The sequence below is a fragment of the Anoplophora glabripennis genome, unplaced genomic scaffold, assembly GCF_000390285.2.
Source record: "Anoplophora glabripennis isolate ALB-LARVAE unplaced genomic scaffold, Agla_2.0 scaffold397, whole genome shotgun sequence".
In the NCBI taxonomy this organism is placed as follows: Eukaryota; Metazoa; Arthropoda; class Insecta; order Coleoptera; family Cerambycidae; genus Anoplophora; species Anoplophora glabripennis.
This window is the reverse complement of record NW_019416531.1, coordinates 334,369-355,320: the sequence shown is the minus strand read 5'-3', so window position 1 is coordinate 355,320 and position 20,952 is coordinate 334,369. Positions and strand designations below refer to the sequence as shown.

Below are 20,952 nucleotides of genomic sequence, written 5' to 3'. Positions count from 1 at the left end.
GCATCATTTTTAAGGTTGCCAAATCCACATGAATATACGGGGCATTGCCTTAGAAGAACCTCGGCAACTATCTTAGTTGATAATGGTGGAGACATTACAACCCTAAAGCGACATGGTGGATGGAAATCTACCAGCGTCGCTGAAGGATACATTGAAGATTCTGTAAACAATAAGAAACAGATAGCGATGAAAATATTAAACCCATTAGAGTATAATGAACCAAGTACATCAAGCGAAACTGTAAATATTGATCCTGAAAATAATTTAATCGAAGACTTTTCTGTTAATAATGGTACAATTGTTAACACTGAAACTGAGAACCTTATTACAAGTAACGTATTCAACGACAGAACTGTAAACTTTGAAAAAAAGACAGCCAGCAGCGCTTTAAATATCAACAACTGTACCATACAAAATTGCACATTTAATATTCATGTTAATAAATAAAGTTTGATGATAGACATGTAGGTAATTTAGATGTTTATTCGTTTAATTCAAATTAAAGAAAAATAATTGTTACATTTGTTTTTTTATTCATGAATAAAGTGGTTAAAACTGTCATGTTTAATTAATCAATAAAATGTGTAAAATGTATAAAATAAATAGTATTACCTACCTACTGATTTTATTTTGTGCTGAGATTGAACATCGCGTTATCCGCTATAAATTTTCAAAATTAGTAATTTTTTATATTCACGCTTGAAGAAAAAATAGTATATGTCACTCGGAGTGTGCTTTCTACTCCTAGTAACATAATATACTATATTTGCAGACTGAAAAGAGCGTTTGTTTTAGTATCGGGTGGTGTTATACTGACTTCCATTGCCTTTATCGTGAAGGTATTTCAGTTCAGTACTAATTCCGAAGTGATTTGTCCGTTGTCATGACAACATTTACAAATAAGAGAATAACAAGCGATACTCAGCGAAGGAACATGAAACGAACGATATTTTTCGTTTATTTTACGTTTTCACTGCAAACCAAACCCTTCTTTGTGCTGATTAATGAAACAAATAAAACATAAGAGGTTTTAAAGCTTTCACGGTCGTGCTGATATTTAAATTAGAATTGTTTTTTCGGGTTGTTATGCTATGGCCTATGTATCTGGTGACTGTCAGTTACACTTCCTTAGCCTTCGCCAGAAAATTTTGACCCACACTTGATGTTCTCGGGCTAAGCTCTGAGGATGCCGGCAGTGAAGAATGGTGAAAGCATTGGGTGCGGTCACTATGGAACGTCTCAGAAAACCGCCAATCCATCCTAGATGTTCTGACGGCGAGTCCTCCGCCACTGAACCTAGCCAGAGAACAACATGTCGAAGATTTCCAAAGTAATTCTGTAACTGGAGACTGGAGACCAGGTGGTACGCCGTAACATAACACAAAAAATCATCGCCATTTAAATAAAACAGTTTTATTATTCCAGTTAAACCGTCAGTCAAGTTTGCGCAAAGGTGGACACCAAAAGATTCAGATACATCTGCCAAGTCTTTGTTAAGAATCAAGTTCTTTAGATTCACTAAAAAATATCTGGACGATCTACTTGAAATCTCTAAATCCAATTTCAATGGCTTTAGTAACATTGCAAATTTTACATTTTAAGCCGGAATATAATTTTGAAAAAAATGCAATCAAAATAAAAAAATATGGTTATCTGAATTTACTATACAACCAAAGGGTTTCAAATTTTATTTTAGGTGTATCTCCACTTCTGGAAGAGATCCAATCGTTGGCACCTGCATTTCGAGCCTGACAAATTCCACCTACAGGTGCTGTTATAGCAACATCCTGCGATAACAGTTTCATACATATTATTCATATTAATTTAAATGTACGGCACAGTTTACTTTCAAAAAAGAAATATATAATATGTATCCATCATTCAGTATTTAATAAGGATCTGGAAAATTCATATTTAATATTTTATTTACTACGCACAATTTTTACATACAGAAGATAGTTTAGAAATTTGGAATGTATGAAGATTCTTAAAAAAATGATGTACAAAAGTAATTAATTACATCTCATAGAATCATATTAGTGGTCTTAGTTGATTGCACTCTTTTCAAGAACCTAAAAATGGGTTTTAGTGGTTAGATAATAATCAGAAGAGAGAAGAGTGAAGCTAAGGGAGCTGTTATAGTTTTGTTTTGATCTTTAATTTTATCTTGATCTTGTAACTAATTTTAATCTTGCATCTCCTTCAATCAGTACAATCAAGACATAGTGCTATCGTGACCACTAAAAATATCAATTACCTTTATCAGATTCTACTACAATAAATAACAATAAATAACTAAAACAATATTTTTGATTTTAGCGACGAATTATTAACATTTCTTCATTCATATGTTTATAGTAGAACTAAATATGTTATGTAAATATGTAAAGACGTATCGGGAGTTCCTCAGGGTTTCAACTTGGGTCCGTTACTTTCATCTACATATTAACGACCTTGACAATATGTTAAATTGTATGACGCTTTTTTATGCTCCTGACCTTATAATTTACACTTCGATCTCTTTAGTTTACCAAGCTCACAACCTTCAGCAAGAATTCAATAAACTTGTAGCTTGGTCTGTTAACAACAAACTTAACCTTAATGTTAATTAATGCAATATCCTCTACTATCATTATATTGATTCACAAACACTGTCGCCACAATTTTACTAAGGATTTGGGGGTTAGATTTGACAGAGCTGTAAGCTTCTAGGTTTAATATTCAGTCCTTGGAAAAAAGGAGATTTGTATGCTCTGTAAGATTTATGTATCTTCGATCACTTAATTTGGTTGACTGTCCTTATATTCTTTCTCAGCTTTATTTTTTTTTAGGGCGCGTTTGTCGATCACGTTTCATGCAATATTTTATTGCCAATCCACCAGAGCTACTATCGAATTAAATGAAATAGACCCCTGTGTTTGAAAACCGATATTAAGAGAAAGTAGGGATGAAAAAATTTGAAGTTTGGATCGTATACAGGGTGTCCCATAATTAGTGTGCAATACTTTAGCAGTGGATTCTACAATAAAAAACGAGACTATTTTTTTCTATAAACAAGGGGCGAAAAATGCGTCCTAAGGGAGCTACGCCCCCCTAAATGGGGCCTCAGGAGATCATATTTTTCAAAATATTTTCAAGACCAGTTAACGTATCATTATGAATTTTGGTATGTTGGACACTCATTGTTCTAACAAACTACACGAAAACTTTTAATCAGGGGTGTCGCAGGCAGGGGGCTGACATGTAAAATGCGCCCCCAATTCTTTGGATGTCAATATTTTCAAATTTAAATGTCAAACGTTAGATATGAGTTTTTCACAAAAAAAATGTACTTTGATAAAATCGATTCGATTTTCGATTCGATTTACTTCGATAAAATGCTTCGTTTTCGAGAAAAATCGATTTTAAAGTTTTATTACATAATCTCAAGAATGGAAAAGGATTACATGAATAGGTAGGTAGGTCATGAAAACAAACGTTTGTTTACTTGAATTAATTTGATAGATTTATTAAACCAAAATTTTTGCTTTCACTTCACGGTGCTGTATTGGATATGATGTATTTTGTAATGGGAGAGCACTAGCGTAACCAAGAGAATACCGGAGATACCCGAATCGGAGGTAACCTGGACGTAGAATATTTTCTACGGTCCATAGACGATTAACGGAAAATGGATCTTTTAGAAAATTGCGCGGTCAAGGAAGACCACCAAATAATTTTGAAAATACCTTAAATCAATTTGATGATAATTCTAATATTTTCAAATATAAACATCAATCATGATAGAAATGGGTTTTTTACAAAAAAAATGGACTCTAGATTTACTTCGATAAAATGCTTCGTTTTCGAGAAAACATTTTTAAGTTTTATTACATAATCTCAAGAATAGAAAAGATTACATGAATGAAATGGATGAAATGAATGAAATGAATGAAATGAATGAAATGAATGAAATGAATGAAATGAATGAAATGAATGAAATGAAAATGTTGAAAAACCTCGGTTTTCACAAATTTTTTCAGATTGTTATTTACAGTTATTTACTACCTATGTCAGTTTTTTTCCATTTTTAAAGAACGCAATATTTGCGGAGATAGTATTCCCTCCTGTTTTGCTTAAATATAAAAAAGAAGAGATTTTGAGACAAATGACCTTCACAGTACTAAAGACAATAGTTCGACTTATCATCAGTAAAAAATTTGGACTGTTTTTATCGATTAACAAAAACATTACAACGAGTTAAAGTGAGAGGTATCAATTTTACAGGCAGAAAATGATGAATTTTTCAACATTTTCATTAATAACTAAAAATGGGATATCGAAACTAATTGATATTTTAGCACCCAATAGAGTAATAGTGAGGCTATATCGGGTCCAAATTTAAAATTTTATCGTCCCTACGTTTTCTTAAAATATCGGTTTCCAAACTCAGGGGTATATTTCATTTATTTAGATAGTAGCCTCATGTTAAAATCATATGTATATAATATGACATCTCAGTTTCTATTATATGATATCAGTGACATAAATAGGTCAAGTTTAAAACAGCTGCTAAAGATTGCCTATATTATTATTATTTTTTTTTAATTATGTTTTTAATTTGCTTCTTATTCATTTGGCAATATTTTTATTGTGTACGTGTCTTTCCTTAATGTAAATTTAATATTTAACAATAATGTTCCTTGTATCTGCGTATTTTTAATTACTTCTTATTCTAGATCACGTGTGCCGAACTAATTGAATTTTACTTTTTACTCATACGAATTATTTCTGTAATGTCTTGTAATTAGATTTGTTCTTGTTGAACTAACAATGAAAATAAATAAATAAATTTATATATAAATATATTTACTTACCTCTTAATTGAAATAGACACAGAGTTATTTTAACTTCAAATTCTTATTATGTGACATCAGTACAGTTTAATATGTTTACCGTCTAGTATATTCGATGTTTTGTTACTTTTAAATGCGCCCTGCTGATCTGCTTGAATTGAGGAAATGAAGGGAAAGGAAATTAAACAAAACGTTAGGCCAATTGATATATTTTGTATTGACAGAATTGTGAATGTTGTACCCTTTTCACATATAGAAACATATTTTATAGATTTTAACCACGAACAACACTTTAGGTTTTTCTTTCTTAGTTACGGTTTTATATATCACTATCACCGTAAAAAGTACCTTTATATGATATTACATCTATACATTACATACATAATTACATTAGATAAGTAGTACATATTACTTAAAGTTAAGTCAGACATGCGTTCCCACTGGGGATGTGGCTGGAAGAACCCCCATTGGGAAAGCAGCTAACAGCGGATACACGAAAAATACAATAAAGGATAAGAAAGTCCGTCGGCTCTAGCATCGAGTGGTTTTATTACTCTACTGTCTTTACTATGAAATTAATTTCAGTTCAATACTAATTTCGAAGTAATCTGTCAAGTTCTATTAACAACGTTTACAAATAAGATAATAACAAGCGATACTCAGTGAATGAACCTGAAATGAAGGATATTTTTTACGTTTTCGTTTATTGTACGATTTCACTGCAAACCAAACCTGTCTTTGTGCTGAATAATGAAACAAATAAAACATTTTTAATATTCTAGTAACATCGTCAACCAAAGTCGCGCAAAGGTCGGCACCAAAAGTTCCAAATGTATCTGCCAGGTCTCTGTTAGAAAATCAGTTCTTTTGGTTCACAAATAAATATATCTGGAAGACCCACTTGAAACCTTTGATGCAAATTTCAATGATTTTAGTAGTATGGCAAATTTCCACGGTGTAAACAGGAATGCAACTACAAAAGGAAAAATAATGTAATCAAGAGATTTAAAGTGTACGTCGAACTAATTGTAAATGTGCTCTTCGGAATTTACCATACCACCAAAATGTTTTTAAGGTATCATTTTGTGTTTATCCCCATTTCTGGAAGAGACCCATCCGCTGGCACCTGCAGTTCGAGCCCCACAAGTTGCACCTGCAGGAGCTGTTATAGCAACAGTCGTTCGGCCTGTGATCACAGTTTCCTCCTCTTCTTACGCACGCACGTCTGAAAAGGTAAATTAAGGAAGAACGTCTGAAATGGAAATTAGAAATCACTTTACAACCACTGTTACGCTATATCTCTCTACACTCTAAACATGGAACACAACTTTCAACTCTACTTGGCGGGTGTGGCTGTGTAGTTGCTGCAACTGAAAATCTGTCTTTAAGGGCTTCAAACTTTTACAGTTTGTGAACAAGAAGCTTCATTAAACTTTTTCCTTCCTAAAAAGCATTTTTAAAAATTTCATATCTTATTTTATTGAACAGAGTTAAAATATAAGTACCAGTAAAGCCAATATGGATTTGTGTGACATCACTACAAACAGAATAATTACACAGCCACACAAAAAAATCGGGGCGCAGAGGTCAAACCATGTTTATTATACGTTTTTTTGGGCTGCTGAATCCGAATCCGTTTAACTCCCATCACCTCAGGATTTTTCATAAGCCCAAAAAAAACGATATTCTGAACAATTAAACCATATATCCTTAAGACTTAAGCTTCCAACGCTAAATCCAATTAACCAAATCCCATAAACATTTAACTCAATGATATCCCAATCTAATAAGCCCATGAACCCAAACCTCAATAACCCTATAACCCCATAACCCCATAAAGTTTAAAAACATCACATACCTGAGGATTCCTTGAAAACCCTAGTACTCAAACCCAAAATGCATCATATATATTGATCTAATCATTTCACATGTCCGGTCTTTTGATCTCGTCATTTTAGTAATATAATTTTTTGGGTTATCTATTGTTATCCTTTGGATTTTCATTTCATTTAATCTGGTCAAGAGAGATTCGTAAGATTAATCAATCATTTATTTATTTTAGTTTTATTGATTAATTTATAGTACGGCCTATCCTACAAATTAATTTTTGTTCAAAAGCTCTTATGAAAGCTATATGATGTACGAAATCCGATCGCGCAACCAACTGATCGTGTTGTACATCAGGTAATGCTAATACCGACGATCCTACCAATTAAAGTTATAAAAAAAACTAGATCGACAGTAACACAGTTCTTTGATGAATGGGATCAAAATACAAGGTAATGAAGTTGTAGTTAGGGAATCGTGGGGTTATGAATTGTAGAGTCATGGGGGTTTTGTGGTTTGAGTGCATAGGTTTTTAAGATATCCTCAACCACATTAACGTTTAGCCATAATACAGATTGCCTATGATTTATTAACGATGGGGTTATGGGGTTATGAAGTTACGGGGTTTTTTGGGTTTGAGTATTTGAGTTTTCAAGGAGTCCTCAGCTATGCGATGTTTTGCAATAATACTGGTTGCGTATGGTTTATTGAGTTATGGGGTTATAGGGTTATTGGGGTTTGGGTTCATGTACTTATTAGGTTGGGATATCATTGGGTTAAATGTTTATGGGACTTGGTTAATTTAATTTATCGTTGGAAGCTCGAGTCTTAAGGTTAAATATGGTTTAATTGTTCAGAATATCGTTTTTTTTGAGGTTTTGAAAAATCCTGAGGTGATGGGGTTAAACGGATTCGAATTCAGTGACCCAAAAAACGTATAATAAACATGGTTTGACCTCTGGGCCCGAAAGTCGATTTTTGTGTGGTTGTGTTATTATACAAGGCAAGTTGCCCAAATATGTGCACCCGTAGGAAAAAGAGCTAATATTTCTTTAACAAAAGTATAATTTCAGACCAAAAGCCTCCGCATACACGTTTCCTACAAGCATTTTCTGCAGAGTACTATACACTGTGCCTCTAATTATATTGTAATTGCTTCATTAGATCCATCTGTTTGTCCAGAAACATTGGCATTTCTACCCCTTTTGCGGAGAAGCTCAATTGACACTTATAAGCGGTGTAATTGCATGGTCTGAAATGGACTGTATAAAATTCTACATTATTTGTGGATTCCTAATCACCAAAAGAAATGATAATTTTTGTTGATGTAGATGAAGAATTTGGTACAGTGTTTGTGGTGGATTTAGGCCACCAAATCAAGGCTATAAACTTTGTAAACTGCATGAACTGAAGAATAAGTACAAATGGCTTTTACAAAAATTTGTCTACTATCAAACACGTACATTTCTAAACTATGTCAAATAATCTGCGATATTATTTAAAATGTGTACCTTTAAAAAAGTGCAGTTTTCTAAATTACAATTTTAAATAAGTATGTATGTAGTATTTGTTCTATGGTGTTTATGATTCTAAGACCAGAATTTGAGCGTAGTTTCATCCAAAAGTACAGATTTTCAGTTAATTTCTGTAATTCCTGTAAACAAACACCGAACATATTTCTATTGTGTGGTTATATAGCAATTCCTATTTGTCGCTAACACTACTAACTAACTAACTACTACAATTAAGCAGAAGCTCCTTACATTAATACAAAAAGCACATGTAAATTATTTTTTTCGGTCTAAAAATGTATTCTAAAACTATCGAGTACAATAAACAGTGTTACAATATATATTATTAAATATTTAAACTTTCAAATTATGTTCAATAGGTATGCATAAAAGCAAACTTATGAATTTGAAAGCATATGAAATTAATATGGCACAATAACCAGACTTAAGCAAATAGCTAACAATACATTGCATCGACAGGTCTGTTTTAATAGGGTTAATTCTTCATCTGAAGATGTTAATATACCTAGTCCTTTATTGTATTAGCGCATAAGATCCAGAATAATTACACAAATCTATGGTCTCTGTTAAATGTTAGGATCAATAAATTGATTGAATTCTGTCTTATAAGAACATTAACAATTTACATTAATATATACTTCAATATTTAATTAGAATTATGCTACTATCATTTTCTTCATTCGTGATACCTTAAATATATATTTTGTATTTAAATTTAATTTGTTCTTCACAGCACAATATTGTTAACTCTAGTCTCGATATTATTATAACCATTAGATCCCGTTCTAATTTTTTCTGAATTCTGAGTACTGATCGATAACATTGATAAGATCAATTTTTTTATTTCTTTTTAACTCAGCGTGCTATCTCGCATAACACATGTAGCATTTTCAGGAAAACAATGATATCAGCGTTATGAAAATAATTCATAATTTATATTATATATTCAAAATGCAAATTAAATCATCATGTATCCTGAGACTTTGTTAATCCGACCGAAATTAACGTAATTTAGTCAATTTAAAACAATTCCTGGTTTTATAAACAAGAGCGAGGTTATTACGTTTCACCCTATTAAAACAGAACCGTTTTATACACTGAAAACTAACTTCTGCGCTGATTGCAGTAAGCGGTCGATTGCATTTTCTGAATAGTCCTCTTCTCCGGGAAGGAAAGTTTCCTCTGAAACAAAATAAGCAAGTTTATTCTCGTGAAAAGGGTCATGTAAGCCAAAAAGTGTATAACATGTTTCCATACAGTTTACTGACTGGAATTTTGTAAGGATGTAGGGATACAGGTACAGTACAATTCTGTGAAAGAATAACGATTCTATGTTTGTATATTATTGCTAAAATGTTTGAAACTATTCAATATTTCAAGTTGTTGGATACGTTGAAAATCATAATCTGTTCACCCGGCAGCAACATGTTTACCGTACGATCTTAACAAAACAATTGATAAATTTGACAACATTTAATAATTTGGGTTTCGAAGAGAGAAAATATGTTGATTTGTAGTTCTTGGATCTAAGTTATCATCCATGATATGTTGTGGAATAAATAACTTTTTCATCGATTGTCAGTGGAATCTTCATATTTAATATCATAATTTTTTTTAGTTAATAGACATTAGTTTGCAATTTATAGTGATTTATATTCTACAGTTGAATCTTTCGGAGTACCTCAGAATTTCGACATTTCTCCATAATTTTGTAATACGCATGCAACTGACTTTCCAACAATTTTTTACAAAAATATATTAAATATACCTTTTGCTGATGGTACTCTCAGCATCGATAGATAGTTACACGAATTTTACTTAAAGTTAAATATCTTGACTGTTCCTTTGGGTATCTTTTGTATGTATAGATTAATACTCATAAATAAAAAAATGAAGCATATAGATAAAACAAAAAATTTAAATGACTTAGGCTATTGACTTTCGGAAACAGAAAGAATTAAGTGTGGCACTGCATACATGGGCTTTTAGTTTTTTAATATTACGTCAAATGAATTGAAAAATCTAGCTTTAAATGTCTGTAAAATAAAAATTAAAATATATATAGTGAGGAGTAGTTTTTATACTTTTTCAGAATATTTTAATATTCAGAAAGTAATTGTTACAGTTAGTATATTTGTATTTAATTTCAAGTAGTACAAATTTTACTGCTACACTTATTCAATTTTATTTTTTATGTCCCTATTAATGATTTTGATATTTATGCCAGTTTTTCCTATTTTATATACAATTAGTACTTCTCCTTCTAAATTGTTTATTTCTATACTTTTTTTTTAGTTATTTTGACATCATTTGTAGAAGATTAATAATAATATAAAGCTAAAGACTTTATACCGCTTTGAATTTGTCAGACAGATACGTTGTTATTAGATATAAATAATCCAATATTTTTTTTGTGGTAAAAGTAAACTATACCGCTAATTAACGTTTACATCAACCCCTTCTCTTGCAAAAGACTTAATTCACATAAAGTTTTAGAAATACACCTCGCCTCGGTAGCTACCATATTTTCCTATGCTGACCAAACTATTAAATTCTGGTTTGTATTAAGTTAACTTTGTAAACTGATACTCTATGTTGGGCTGTTAATTGGCACGTATGCAGATAAGCTATAAACTATTAAGGCAATGTAATATTATGTTTCGCAAAGTGGTACCCAGAAACAATAACTGACTAATATCGTGTTAGATCCTGAACAAAACATGAATACAAAATGTGTTCGTACAGTGACACGTAGTTACTTGCATATTGTGCTTGAAAAATCGGTACCATCAGAAGCAGCAAACTGTATCTAAAGCATCTAAAATTATTACCTCTATAATCGAAAGTAAATTTTTAGATAAATGCGGTAATTCACACAAACCGTTGTTTAATTATTTTGTATTTATATAAATAAGGTATTTTAAAAATTGAGGATTTAGAGGAAATCAAGATTTATACATAATACATAAGTCCGTATCATAATCTCAGGAGACTGTTCTTTACATTATTTTAGGTTACTGATTTTACGAAGAGTGATGAACCTTGACCTAATTTTTTAACTAATTAAAGATAAAAAATTCGTTGACATGGTATACAAATGCATCAACCAGTGACGACAATATTAGGTGGCACCACTATTGAAAAACCTAACGATTTGTTTCTACTTTAGATATTTATATTTTCTTTAAAATGGTATTTGGAACAGAAAATTTCTGTGTGTTTTTTTAACGGATAGTTTTGGAATTAGTTTCGATTTATTTAAGAGTATCGTAAAATAATTTTATATTTAAAAAAGTAATAACTGATTGTCACAATCTTTTTTTGAGATACATTTACGAATTAAATGAACTTATTTAATTTCTAAAACACTTCTGGGATTTCCACTGATAGTGCTTCCCCACCAGTTGAAATATTTGTATACTAACACAGTACATTTTTGCTTTAATTAGAGAAGGTGAATTAGGTCCATGATTCACCAATCTCCATAAAATATCTTCAGACATATTTGAGAAATTTTAATATATCTTTCGTATTTACCCCTGAATCTCTAAATTCAGTCTCTTTATATCCTGGTTCATTAGGAATTGTAGCCTAATGTAACAAAAACCAGATCCGTGCAATTTATGGGGCGATTTTCGGAAAGACTGGAGCTGAATAGTTCTATTAGGCCTTCTAAGAACAACCACGGGCAGATGAGGGTCAAGTAGTAAAGGTGTTATATTTGTATGTAGAGGGTGGTCTGAAGAGCTTTTGTCGCGGAGACTAATAAATTTACAAACCGATAATTAGAACAACCCCAAAACACTTCGGATTAAAAAAGGTATCATCATGTGACAATCATCTGTTGCGTCCGGGAGGCACCAGCCTATGCTGGGACAGAACAAAGAAACCGATACTTTTAATTTAATTTATTTTTTAATAACGCGCGAAATGCATTCCAAAGAACGTAGGAATTCCAAGAATAAGTTGTTAGAAGTTGTTAGAAGAAGAATAATAATAGATCAAATAGCTAGTTTTTAGGCGGATTTTCCAAGTTATAAGAATAAATTAAATGAGATTGACTAATCCGTCCCGTATTGCTACACGGAGTCCCTAGAGGAAGGCTAGGGTTATTTGCGAGTTCAGTTAGTCACAGAATTAATTATATAAATGTAAGTCCAGTCAATTAGGTAATTATTAACATAGTATATTATACCAAAGCGTCCAGATATTCAGGAGCCCACCAATAAGATAAGAACATAAACTTCTGGACCCAAGAAATGGGCGTGTCGAAGCGAGGTGTCGAATTCAGGAGAGATCTCCGAAAAACAGGCAGTTTTTCCTTGGGTTCCACATTGAGCAGTCTACTTAGTTTTAGAGTCTCGGGTTAATTTAATAATGGATAAAGTCATTCCAAATTTTGCTATGGATCGCGCATTCCCTGAATCTCGGTACGCTGTCGCGTGTCAATAAATTAATTAATAATGTTGTTCGAGCCCGTTGTGTCGTTATTTTGTTTGTTTGTTTTGTTTTTATTGTTATTAAAACCCTTCCTGGAAGTTTTGGTGTTTCTTTCTTGTTCTTCCAACTTAAGTGTCACCCTATACAACCAACCACTGGATTACCTTGTACATGACCGACATGCGGTAAGTGTCTGGTATTCATTCTTTGAACATGCAACATTTCTAAGTTCCCACATATTAATTAAAGTGTAATGATGATTATAAACTCCCTTTCGAGAAGTTAAAGTAAACTCTTTTGAAATCCAGACGGTAGATAGATAATTAAAGAAATAACCCTTCAGGTTACACTAATATAACATTTATTCCTGAAAATTTAGAGCAAATGTAAAAATATTTCGAATCTTGTCAAATATAGAAAAGAAAACAAAACAATTTCCCGCTGGGTAATAGTGGCATCAGGAATATATACCTGCACATAAGAAATAGTTCAACAAATTTAATATATCCTAAAAGAAATGGTCAATTTGTAGAAGAGTTACTGTTTCTTATAAGTCCATTATTTAATGCAAATTTCTCACTTTTCAGCACTGTTAATTTTTTATGCATTTCAATAGTTTTAAAATTAATAATATAATAATAATAATAAATAAAGGAAAACTATATTTTAAATAATATCATTAATATTTACAGTGCTGAAAACTGTAGCAGAAACGATATCAATAATGTCTGTTATTATGTTTTCAGCCCCTTCAAAATAGCAATATTGTTTTCTATAAATTATGGAAATGTACTTTGTTCACTTTGACAGCGTAAGTTAGAGCTAGCAATAATAATAATAGCTAGCTGTTACATTATGTGAATAATGTTATTTGATATTGTCCAGAGGAGCTAATATTATTTTATGATTCCAAAGAGTGCCTTAAGGTATATTACATTTTTGAAGTCTTTGATTTTCATGTCTTTTTTTAAGCGTATTAAACTAATGTAAGTCAGTTCCAAACAATATCCTATCCTAAATTATAACTGGAATAATTATAAAACTTACTGCTGGAAACTTTCGCTGTTTTACAACTATTCAACTTGAAAAATGAAAAATAAAATATATAGCAATTGATGAAATAGGCGTGTGGGACGATATTGACTGAAAGAAATAAAGGAACGAGAGAAACATTTTGAATTTTACTTATGATAATAGAAAAGAGATTTTGGTGAAATATAAAAGCCTCCAGGCGATACAAAGTGTTCGAGGTATAAGAATAAAACGGTAATACTGAATATGATACGAAAAGCAGACAGTCGTTATAAGAAAGAGAAATAAGAGAAATTGAAAGAGGAAAAATTAGATTAGGGACATGTATTCAAGAAGTAATACAATCAAGAGTGGAATAGTTTTTACAATTAAAATAAAACAGCAAACAATATACTTGTATAAACTGTAAGAAAAGTTGAAGAAAAAATAATTAAGCTACTTTGACATGGTGAATAATACGTATAATAAAGTTAGAAGTGGGCGATGTACGTAGAGAATTAGGGTAAAGACTACATTAGCATAAAACAAAGATGAAAATAAATAACTTCCAAGACTTAAAACCTTAGTTCAAGATGTAGATACTACCTCGAATACAGAAATAAGGAGATATAGTGCAAAATCTATTATATGCAAATAGCCAAGATTTAGAACTCCTAGAAATGTTCCAAGTTGACTTAGGAATGAGTATACAATATTTCACAAACAAAACATTAGAGCAGTTTAGCAACTAGTTTCAAAATATTAATGCAATTTTCTCATTAACTGTTTAGTTAATGACTTACTTTACTTCATAAAAACAATTTTTCACTGCAGCCAGACAGAAATATAATAAATTCTTTCATTCTTTTGAGATATACAAAATGTAAATAAATATATTTTCACACCTAAGAATTTGTATGTATTTTTCAGTAACAAGGTTGTCATATCTGCTAATTCAAACAATTATATTTTGACGATATAAAAAGTCCAGATTATAATTTTAAAATTTTCATCCTATAGCTTTTGAATAAATAAGTAAAATATCAACCTCAGTAAATTGTGGCAGCAGAGTTATTTCAGGTTAAAATTGTTTTCCAACCTAATCGGAACATAATTTCCGATGTAGATGTTTATCGAAATCATATTATTAGCACTTATCTCCGAAATGATTCAGTCTGTTGCCTTATACAAACATTATTAGCAAGGTTTTAGAAGTACCAAACTAATTAGTGGCTAGGTGTTTATTGTTTTGCAACTGGAATTAATAAATATTGATTTTCACTCAAATGTGTAAATGTCATATTTTAAAGTTGTTTTGTTCGAAATTGAAATACAAGAGACTATTGCTGTTACATGTTGACATCTGATATTGTCCTGTTGATTATACCATAAACGACTAATACTAATGTTGAACAGGTTTTATAAGCAAACGTTTCAGTACACATTCATGGTCTTTTAAAAACCATAAACTAAAGAAAAATTTCAGACTTATTCTCCCAGTAGTTCCAAAACCTTTAGATAACTCCTAAAATTAGTTAAATAATATGTATAACAATATTTTAACACATCTCTTCTCATGCTCAGTACTTTAATAAGACTGCTATAATTTCAAAAATCAAACACTAAAGTAAAATTTTATTAGAGACAAAATGAGAAAAAAATAACCATTAACATTACTCAACCTTAGGTAGTGTTTGCGTGGGAATATATAAGGGCTAATGGTACCAGAACTCCTCACTCTTCCATTTCAATTTGTTTGAACCAAAATTGCTCAATACAGGGTGTTCCACCGAAGAGTGAGTTCTGTAACTTTAGCTGTAAAATTTATAATAAAAATGGTTTAATAAAAGTTGCCTGGAATCATTTGGGCCATGTAAAGAAAATATTTTTAGCTTTACAGGGTGTTCCATTTAGCGTGGGCGCTTCATAACTTTGTTATTTTAAACGGAACATTATTGCTTTTCTGAATTCCTTGGTTAATATTAGGTAGAGTTTATTAATTGTACATGGTATTTAAAACTTACCGTTTTTGAGTTCAGTTGTCTTTGAAAAAAAATTACGATTTTAGTTCTCTAAATGAGGCTAGATAGCGTGTAAACCGTAAGTCAGAAACCTGCAGTTTTCACAGTTCGTTTTGGTATAAATTACTTTATATTGTCATCTGTGAGCAAAATGTGTATGTTATTCAGACTCGTTAATACTGAGACCTACATTTAATAATAATCTTACGAGTTGAAAAACTTTTTTTTCAAATGGAGTGACCTATATTAATTGTAATGGGTGAATGCAACTTGTCTCTAACAGTTTTGCAGAAAAATCAGGTTCCTTTCTAAAGTCCGAGAAAATAGTTATTTAACAGCATCAAAAAGCCTTGCAACTGTATTAGTACAACGTCAATACATAGGATTTTCCAAAAGCAGAGCACAGCATCCAATTTCACCAAGAGTTACTAAAATGAGACTGGAGTTTTGTCAGTGGGGCTACTTTTCATAAAAATGGTTTCGTTAATAGTCATAATTGGCATTATTATCACACAGCAATGCTTACCAATTCCGGACAATTCATAATCAACGATGGTCTTTGAACGTGTGAGGAGCAATTTTGGGAATGTGGATGCAACATGATGGTGCTCCACCTCACAATGCCCTTGCGGTTCGTCAGTTTTTCCTCGAAACTTTTCCCAACAAATGGATTAGACGCGATGGACCAGTGAGTTGGCCGTCAAGGTATCCAGATATGACAAGTTGCGACTGATTTTTATGGAGATTTAGAAAAAGAAAAGTTTACGTTACACCACCAACCACCGCAGGAGATATGAGGCAGCGCATTACAGTAGCATTTCAAGAAATTACGGCAGATATGCTAACCATTGTTGAACAGTCTTTAAAAAACCGATTTCGTTTGTGTATTAATCAAAATGGAGGACAATTCGAGTAATTGATGTAAATCAGCGGTCTAAGTATTCTTCTCATTGTTATGTTCCGAATTTCAGTTTGTTTCGTTTTGCGTTTTGTTGTAGTTGTTAGTGGTTTACTTTTGTTTGTCAAACCATTTTTTAAACATGCCAATAAATATTCACACCGTCAGTCCCAGGCCTGATAAAATGTGAAAGAAAAGTTGTTTTGCAAGGCCTTCCTTCTTAACGCTGTTACATAGCTACTTTTTCGTACTTTAGAAAAGAACCTGATTTTTCTGGAAAACTGTTAAAGACAAGTATGGACAACCTTATATCAGTCGAAAGGACATTGAATTTTGCATTCACCCATAACAATTAATATGGGTCACTCCATATGAAAAAAAAGTTTTTTAACTGGTAAGGTTATTAAATGTAGGTCTCAGTATTTCCAAGTTTGAATAACGTAAACGTTTTGCTCATAAGTGATAAGATAGAGTAATTTAAGCCGAAACAGACTGTGAAAACTGCAGGTTTCTAACTATTATGGTTTAGACGCTATCTAGCCTCATTTAGAGAGCTGAAATTGTGATTTTTTTTCAAAAACAACTGATTATCTCGAAAACGGTAAGTTTTAAACATCATGTATATTTATTAAACTCTACCTAATATTAACAAAGGAATTCTAAATTGCAATAATATACAGGGTGTTTTATTTAAAATAACAAAGTTATGTACCGCCCACACGAAATGTAAAGCCAAAAGTACTTTCTTTACATGGCTCACATGATTACAGGCAACTTTTATTAAATCCATTTTTTTTATATACAATTGCAGAGTTACAGAAAAATCTCTCTTAGGTGGAACACCCTGTGTAACTTTATAAACTTGTTCAAAATTCCACTTCAATGTTGTTAGAACATAATGGAGTCAGTAATGACAATTTTTATGATATTCGCATGAATATAAAATCAAAAATCAATCAGGAATAGCCCGATCCATTATTTGCTGTCCCTTTTGCATACTTTACACTAAGTACCTGTAATAACATAACTTTGCATATTATCTCTGAAACGGCGATAGCAGCCAAGTGACATCAGACAAGCAATATAAATATTTTAACAGATACGGTAATTTGTTCAGAAAAATTCGTTTTAAATGAGGCAGAATAGGCAGCGAAAAACAGAAATATGATTTACTAATGAGTTGGGTCATCACCACAGAAAGTGGAACATAAAGAGAAGGTGTCACTGTAAATAACGGTGAAAAGGGAAATTACGGCCCTCGCTTTCTCTATAAGGCGCCCGTTTAAATATGTAAATTACCAAAAAACTGGAACCATCCTCATTAAACATATATTTATATTTTTACATTTTTACATTTCTTTGATAAGTCTTTGTTATTTATTTGCCTTGAAGTTTCCTTTGGGCAGAGATAAAAGTTGGGCTTTTATAACTCCGCCTACCACTTGAAACATTCACCCTTACTTTTCTGCATCGCTAACTGAACACTTCAAATTATTTGCTACCTTTGCAGGCAACAATTTAGGATATTAAGCTATCAAATTAAAATAATTTTAAACTATGCTTCAATTAATCCAATCTAAATTTTTAAATTAAAAGAACCCGAATTTTATGTTATTATGTAGGGAACTGTGTTTTGAGTACGATTACTTGAATTTTTCCACATATGCTGAAATTGTCAATTTCATTTTATATTAGACAACTTGATTTTAGAAAGCGTCATTTATAAATAGTCATATATTTATTTCAGAAGACATTAATTACACTTCAGTTTTAAATCAAAATGTGTAAATTGTGAAGTTTCATAAGTAGAATGTGGCGCAATAAGAATCAGGGCACACCCTCTTCAAATATTTTGGGGTGCTCGATACAATAATTTTTTGTATAGTGGCCGTTTATTCTATTGTTTTATTAATGTATAAGGGATAATACTTTTTTACACAGGCTAAAAACAATAATTATGTTTTTTGTTTCAGTTCAAAAAGTTAGAAGGCTCTGGAAATGACTGGAGATGAACATTTAGCCAATTACTAAGACTGGTGGTGCTATTTGGCAGGGTAATAGAGTCCGCTTATGGCCGAAAATTGTTAAAATGGGATATACCTACTCCTAGCCTCGATTCAATCTTATAATTATGAAGTATTTTCACTTATGTGGCCGTTATCTTGGGCTTTTATTTCTAATTCAGTACCCAGGATTCACAGTAATTTATCGAAGTGAGGACCATTCATTTTTAACTTCGTGGTTTTCCTTAGTTACTCCATCATTTATGGCAGTGTCCATATTACCAATGTTTTCAAGTATTGCTTCCAGATATTTAAGCCCTCTGTTGCTTTTAAATTGCAACCGTCATTATTTATATGTATTTGCTCTTGTTCTTTTGTTACTATTATCTGTATATTTTTCAATATCTTGCAATGTTTTGTGCCAGATATCTATATCCCCTTGAGGACCATTTATGAATTTTGATGTCATGATAACATCATCATAAAGAAATCTGTTTGACTTCATCCATGCAGTCTTCAATCTTTCTTCGTGTCATTTTGGAGATTTCATCCGTAACCGTATTGGAATCGATGTCGTTCTTGTCGTGGTCCTTAATATTTGATGAGAGGCTATGTTCTACCAAACTTCATTCTCATTATACAGGGTGAGTCAGAAAGAATGGGTCAACACTAAACTGGAGATACTAGACACCAAAATATTATGTTTGAGCTCATCATACCTTATACGAATGTCGCTAGTTTAAGAAATGCAGGGTGTTCAAGGTTTCAATTTTATTCTGAAAGTTCTCCATAACTGAGTAAGTTTTGATAGCATGACTCTGAAACTTGGTAGTGTTGGGTTTTTTGGTGCGAGAATTACGAATTTGAGGCTTATTTTGACGTTGCTCCTAGAGGGCGCTAGTTTCACTAGCTAGTTGTTTGAAAGAAATTTCAAAATAAAATTTAAACTTTGAACACCATGTATTTCTTAAACCAGCGACATTCGTATAATGCATGATGAGCTCAAACATAATATTTTGGTGTGCTCTGAACTTCTAGTATTTGAATCCCTTTGTTAGGATTTTGTTTCTTGGTAACGTATTAAAATCTACTTACAGTTCTATCGTATCTAAGTACATTTTACCAATCCCTGTTAATTGTTCTATCTATGTTACCTTATGCTGAATATCCAATCCTCTGATCTGTTCTGATTCATGCCTGATATTCTTGTATCCTTCTATATATTTTGTCTTAATATTCCCTGTTAATTCAAGTTATTTGAATTTCAAAATATGTTAAAATGCCTTTAGAAAGTGTCAAACGTCATTCAGAATTCATCAAAATATTTATTTACAGTTTTTATATATCGATTGTGTGGCATTGTATTTCAATATATTTTTTTTATTTAAATTTACGATATTTGAAAGATTAACGTTTTCTGGATTAGAATTGACTAACCTGAGAGACAAATAATACTTGATTTTGAATTGACTAAAACGAAATGGAAGTGAAGCTTTCTGGAATTAAATGATGGTTTCAGAAATGTGTGGAAAAGGTATTCTGTTGCCTAAGGGAGCGTCATCTCAATAAATACGTGAATGATAAACATGTGTACCATACATTAAAACGGCAGATTTACTCATGATTATGTAGATATTTCCTTACGGAAATATTATGTTGACATGACGAAATTAAACCAAACAGGGTAGGTCATTTATAGCAATTTAAATTCGTAATATACCTACAATTTACTTGAATTATAAACTACTATGTACTTAAGGCAATTTTTTAAAATAATTATAAAATTATTGCTGTTTGAACATGTTTCTGCATTAATTTGTAATACAGGATGTTTTTTAATTTCATCTCATAACTTCAGGTCTTAATGAACAAACCACAGATTCTCGACGTACAGAGTATTGTTTAAAAGAATTTTCAAACCTTTCAAATGTCTTTGAAAGTATTTTGCATATATTGATGAAACTTAGGCTAGTACTTTAACTAATTGAATGCAAAAATTCACTAAATATATTATGGAGTGGTGGAGATACCGAGAGGAATTTTCGTTGATATCTCCAGAATTTCTATGTCGCTGAAAGTCCAACAAAAAAATTTCCTAATATGATCTCATGAAAAATCACCCATTAAAAAACATATGTGTAACTGAAGTTCAAATCGATGGAAGCAGCCTTCGTACAATTGTTTGAAATTAATCTTATATGACTTCCAATATCGCTTTACTGTGGTTCAATAAATTTTATGTGAGAGACTAGAAAATGTTGTGGTTCTGCTTGGACTGGAATTGTGTTCGAGACGCGGAAATGAAATTATTTTCTCCAGATTATATCCTCAATGTCGGCAAGATTAGGAAGCCGCAATTTCCGACCGAATTGACAAGATGCTCCA

At 31.6% G+C, this 20,952-nt stretch overlaps 1 protein-coding gene across 2 annotated transcripts in view; it reads right to left on the bottom strand.

Annotated features, from left to right (window-relative positions):
- Positions 1-5,037: 5,037 nt before the first annotated feature.
- LOC108910374 overlaps positions 5,038-20,952 on the bottom strand; it is a 59,994-nt gene continuing 44,079 nt past the window's right edge. The window contains exons 2-3 of one of the 2 annotated variants that reach the window (XM_018714960.2): positions 9,304-9,376; positions 5,038-6,087 (exon numbers count right to left, since the gene is read on the bottom strand). In XM_018714960.2, coding sequence (XP_018570476.1) covers positions 5,925-6,087; positions 9,304-9,376 — 236 coding nt within the window. In that variant the 3' untranslated portion in view covers positions 5,038-5,924. The remainder of the gene's footprint in view (positions 6,088-9,303; positions 9,377-20,952) is intronic. The other variant, XM_018714961.2, reaches the window with a different exon arrangement.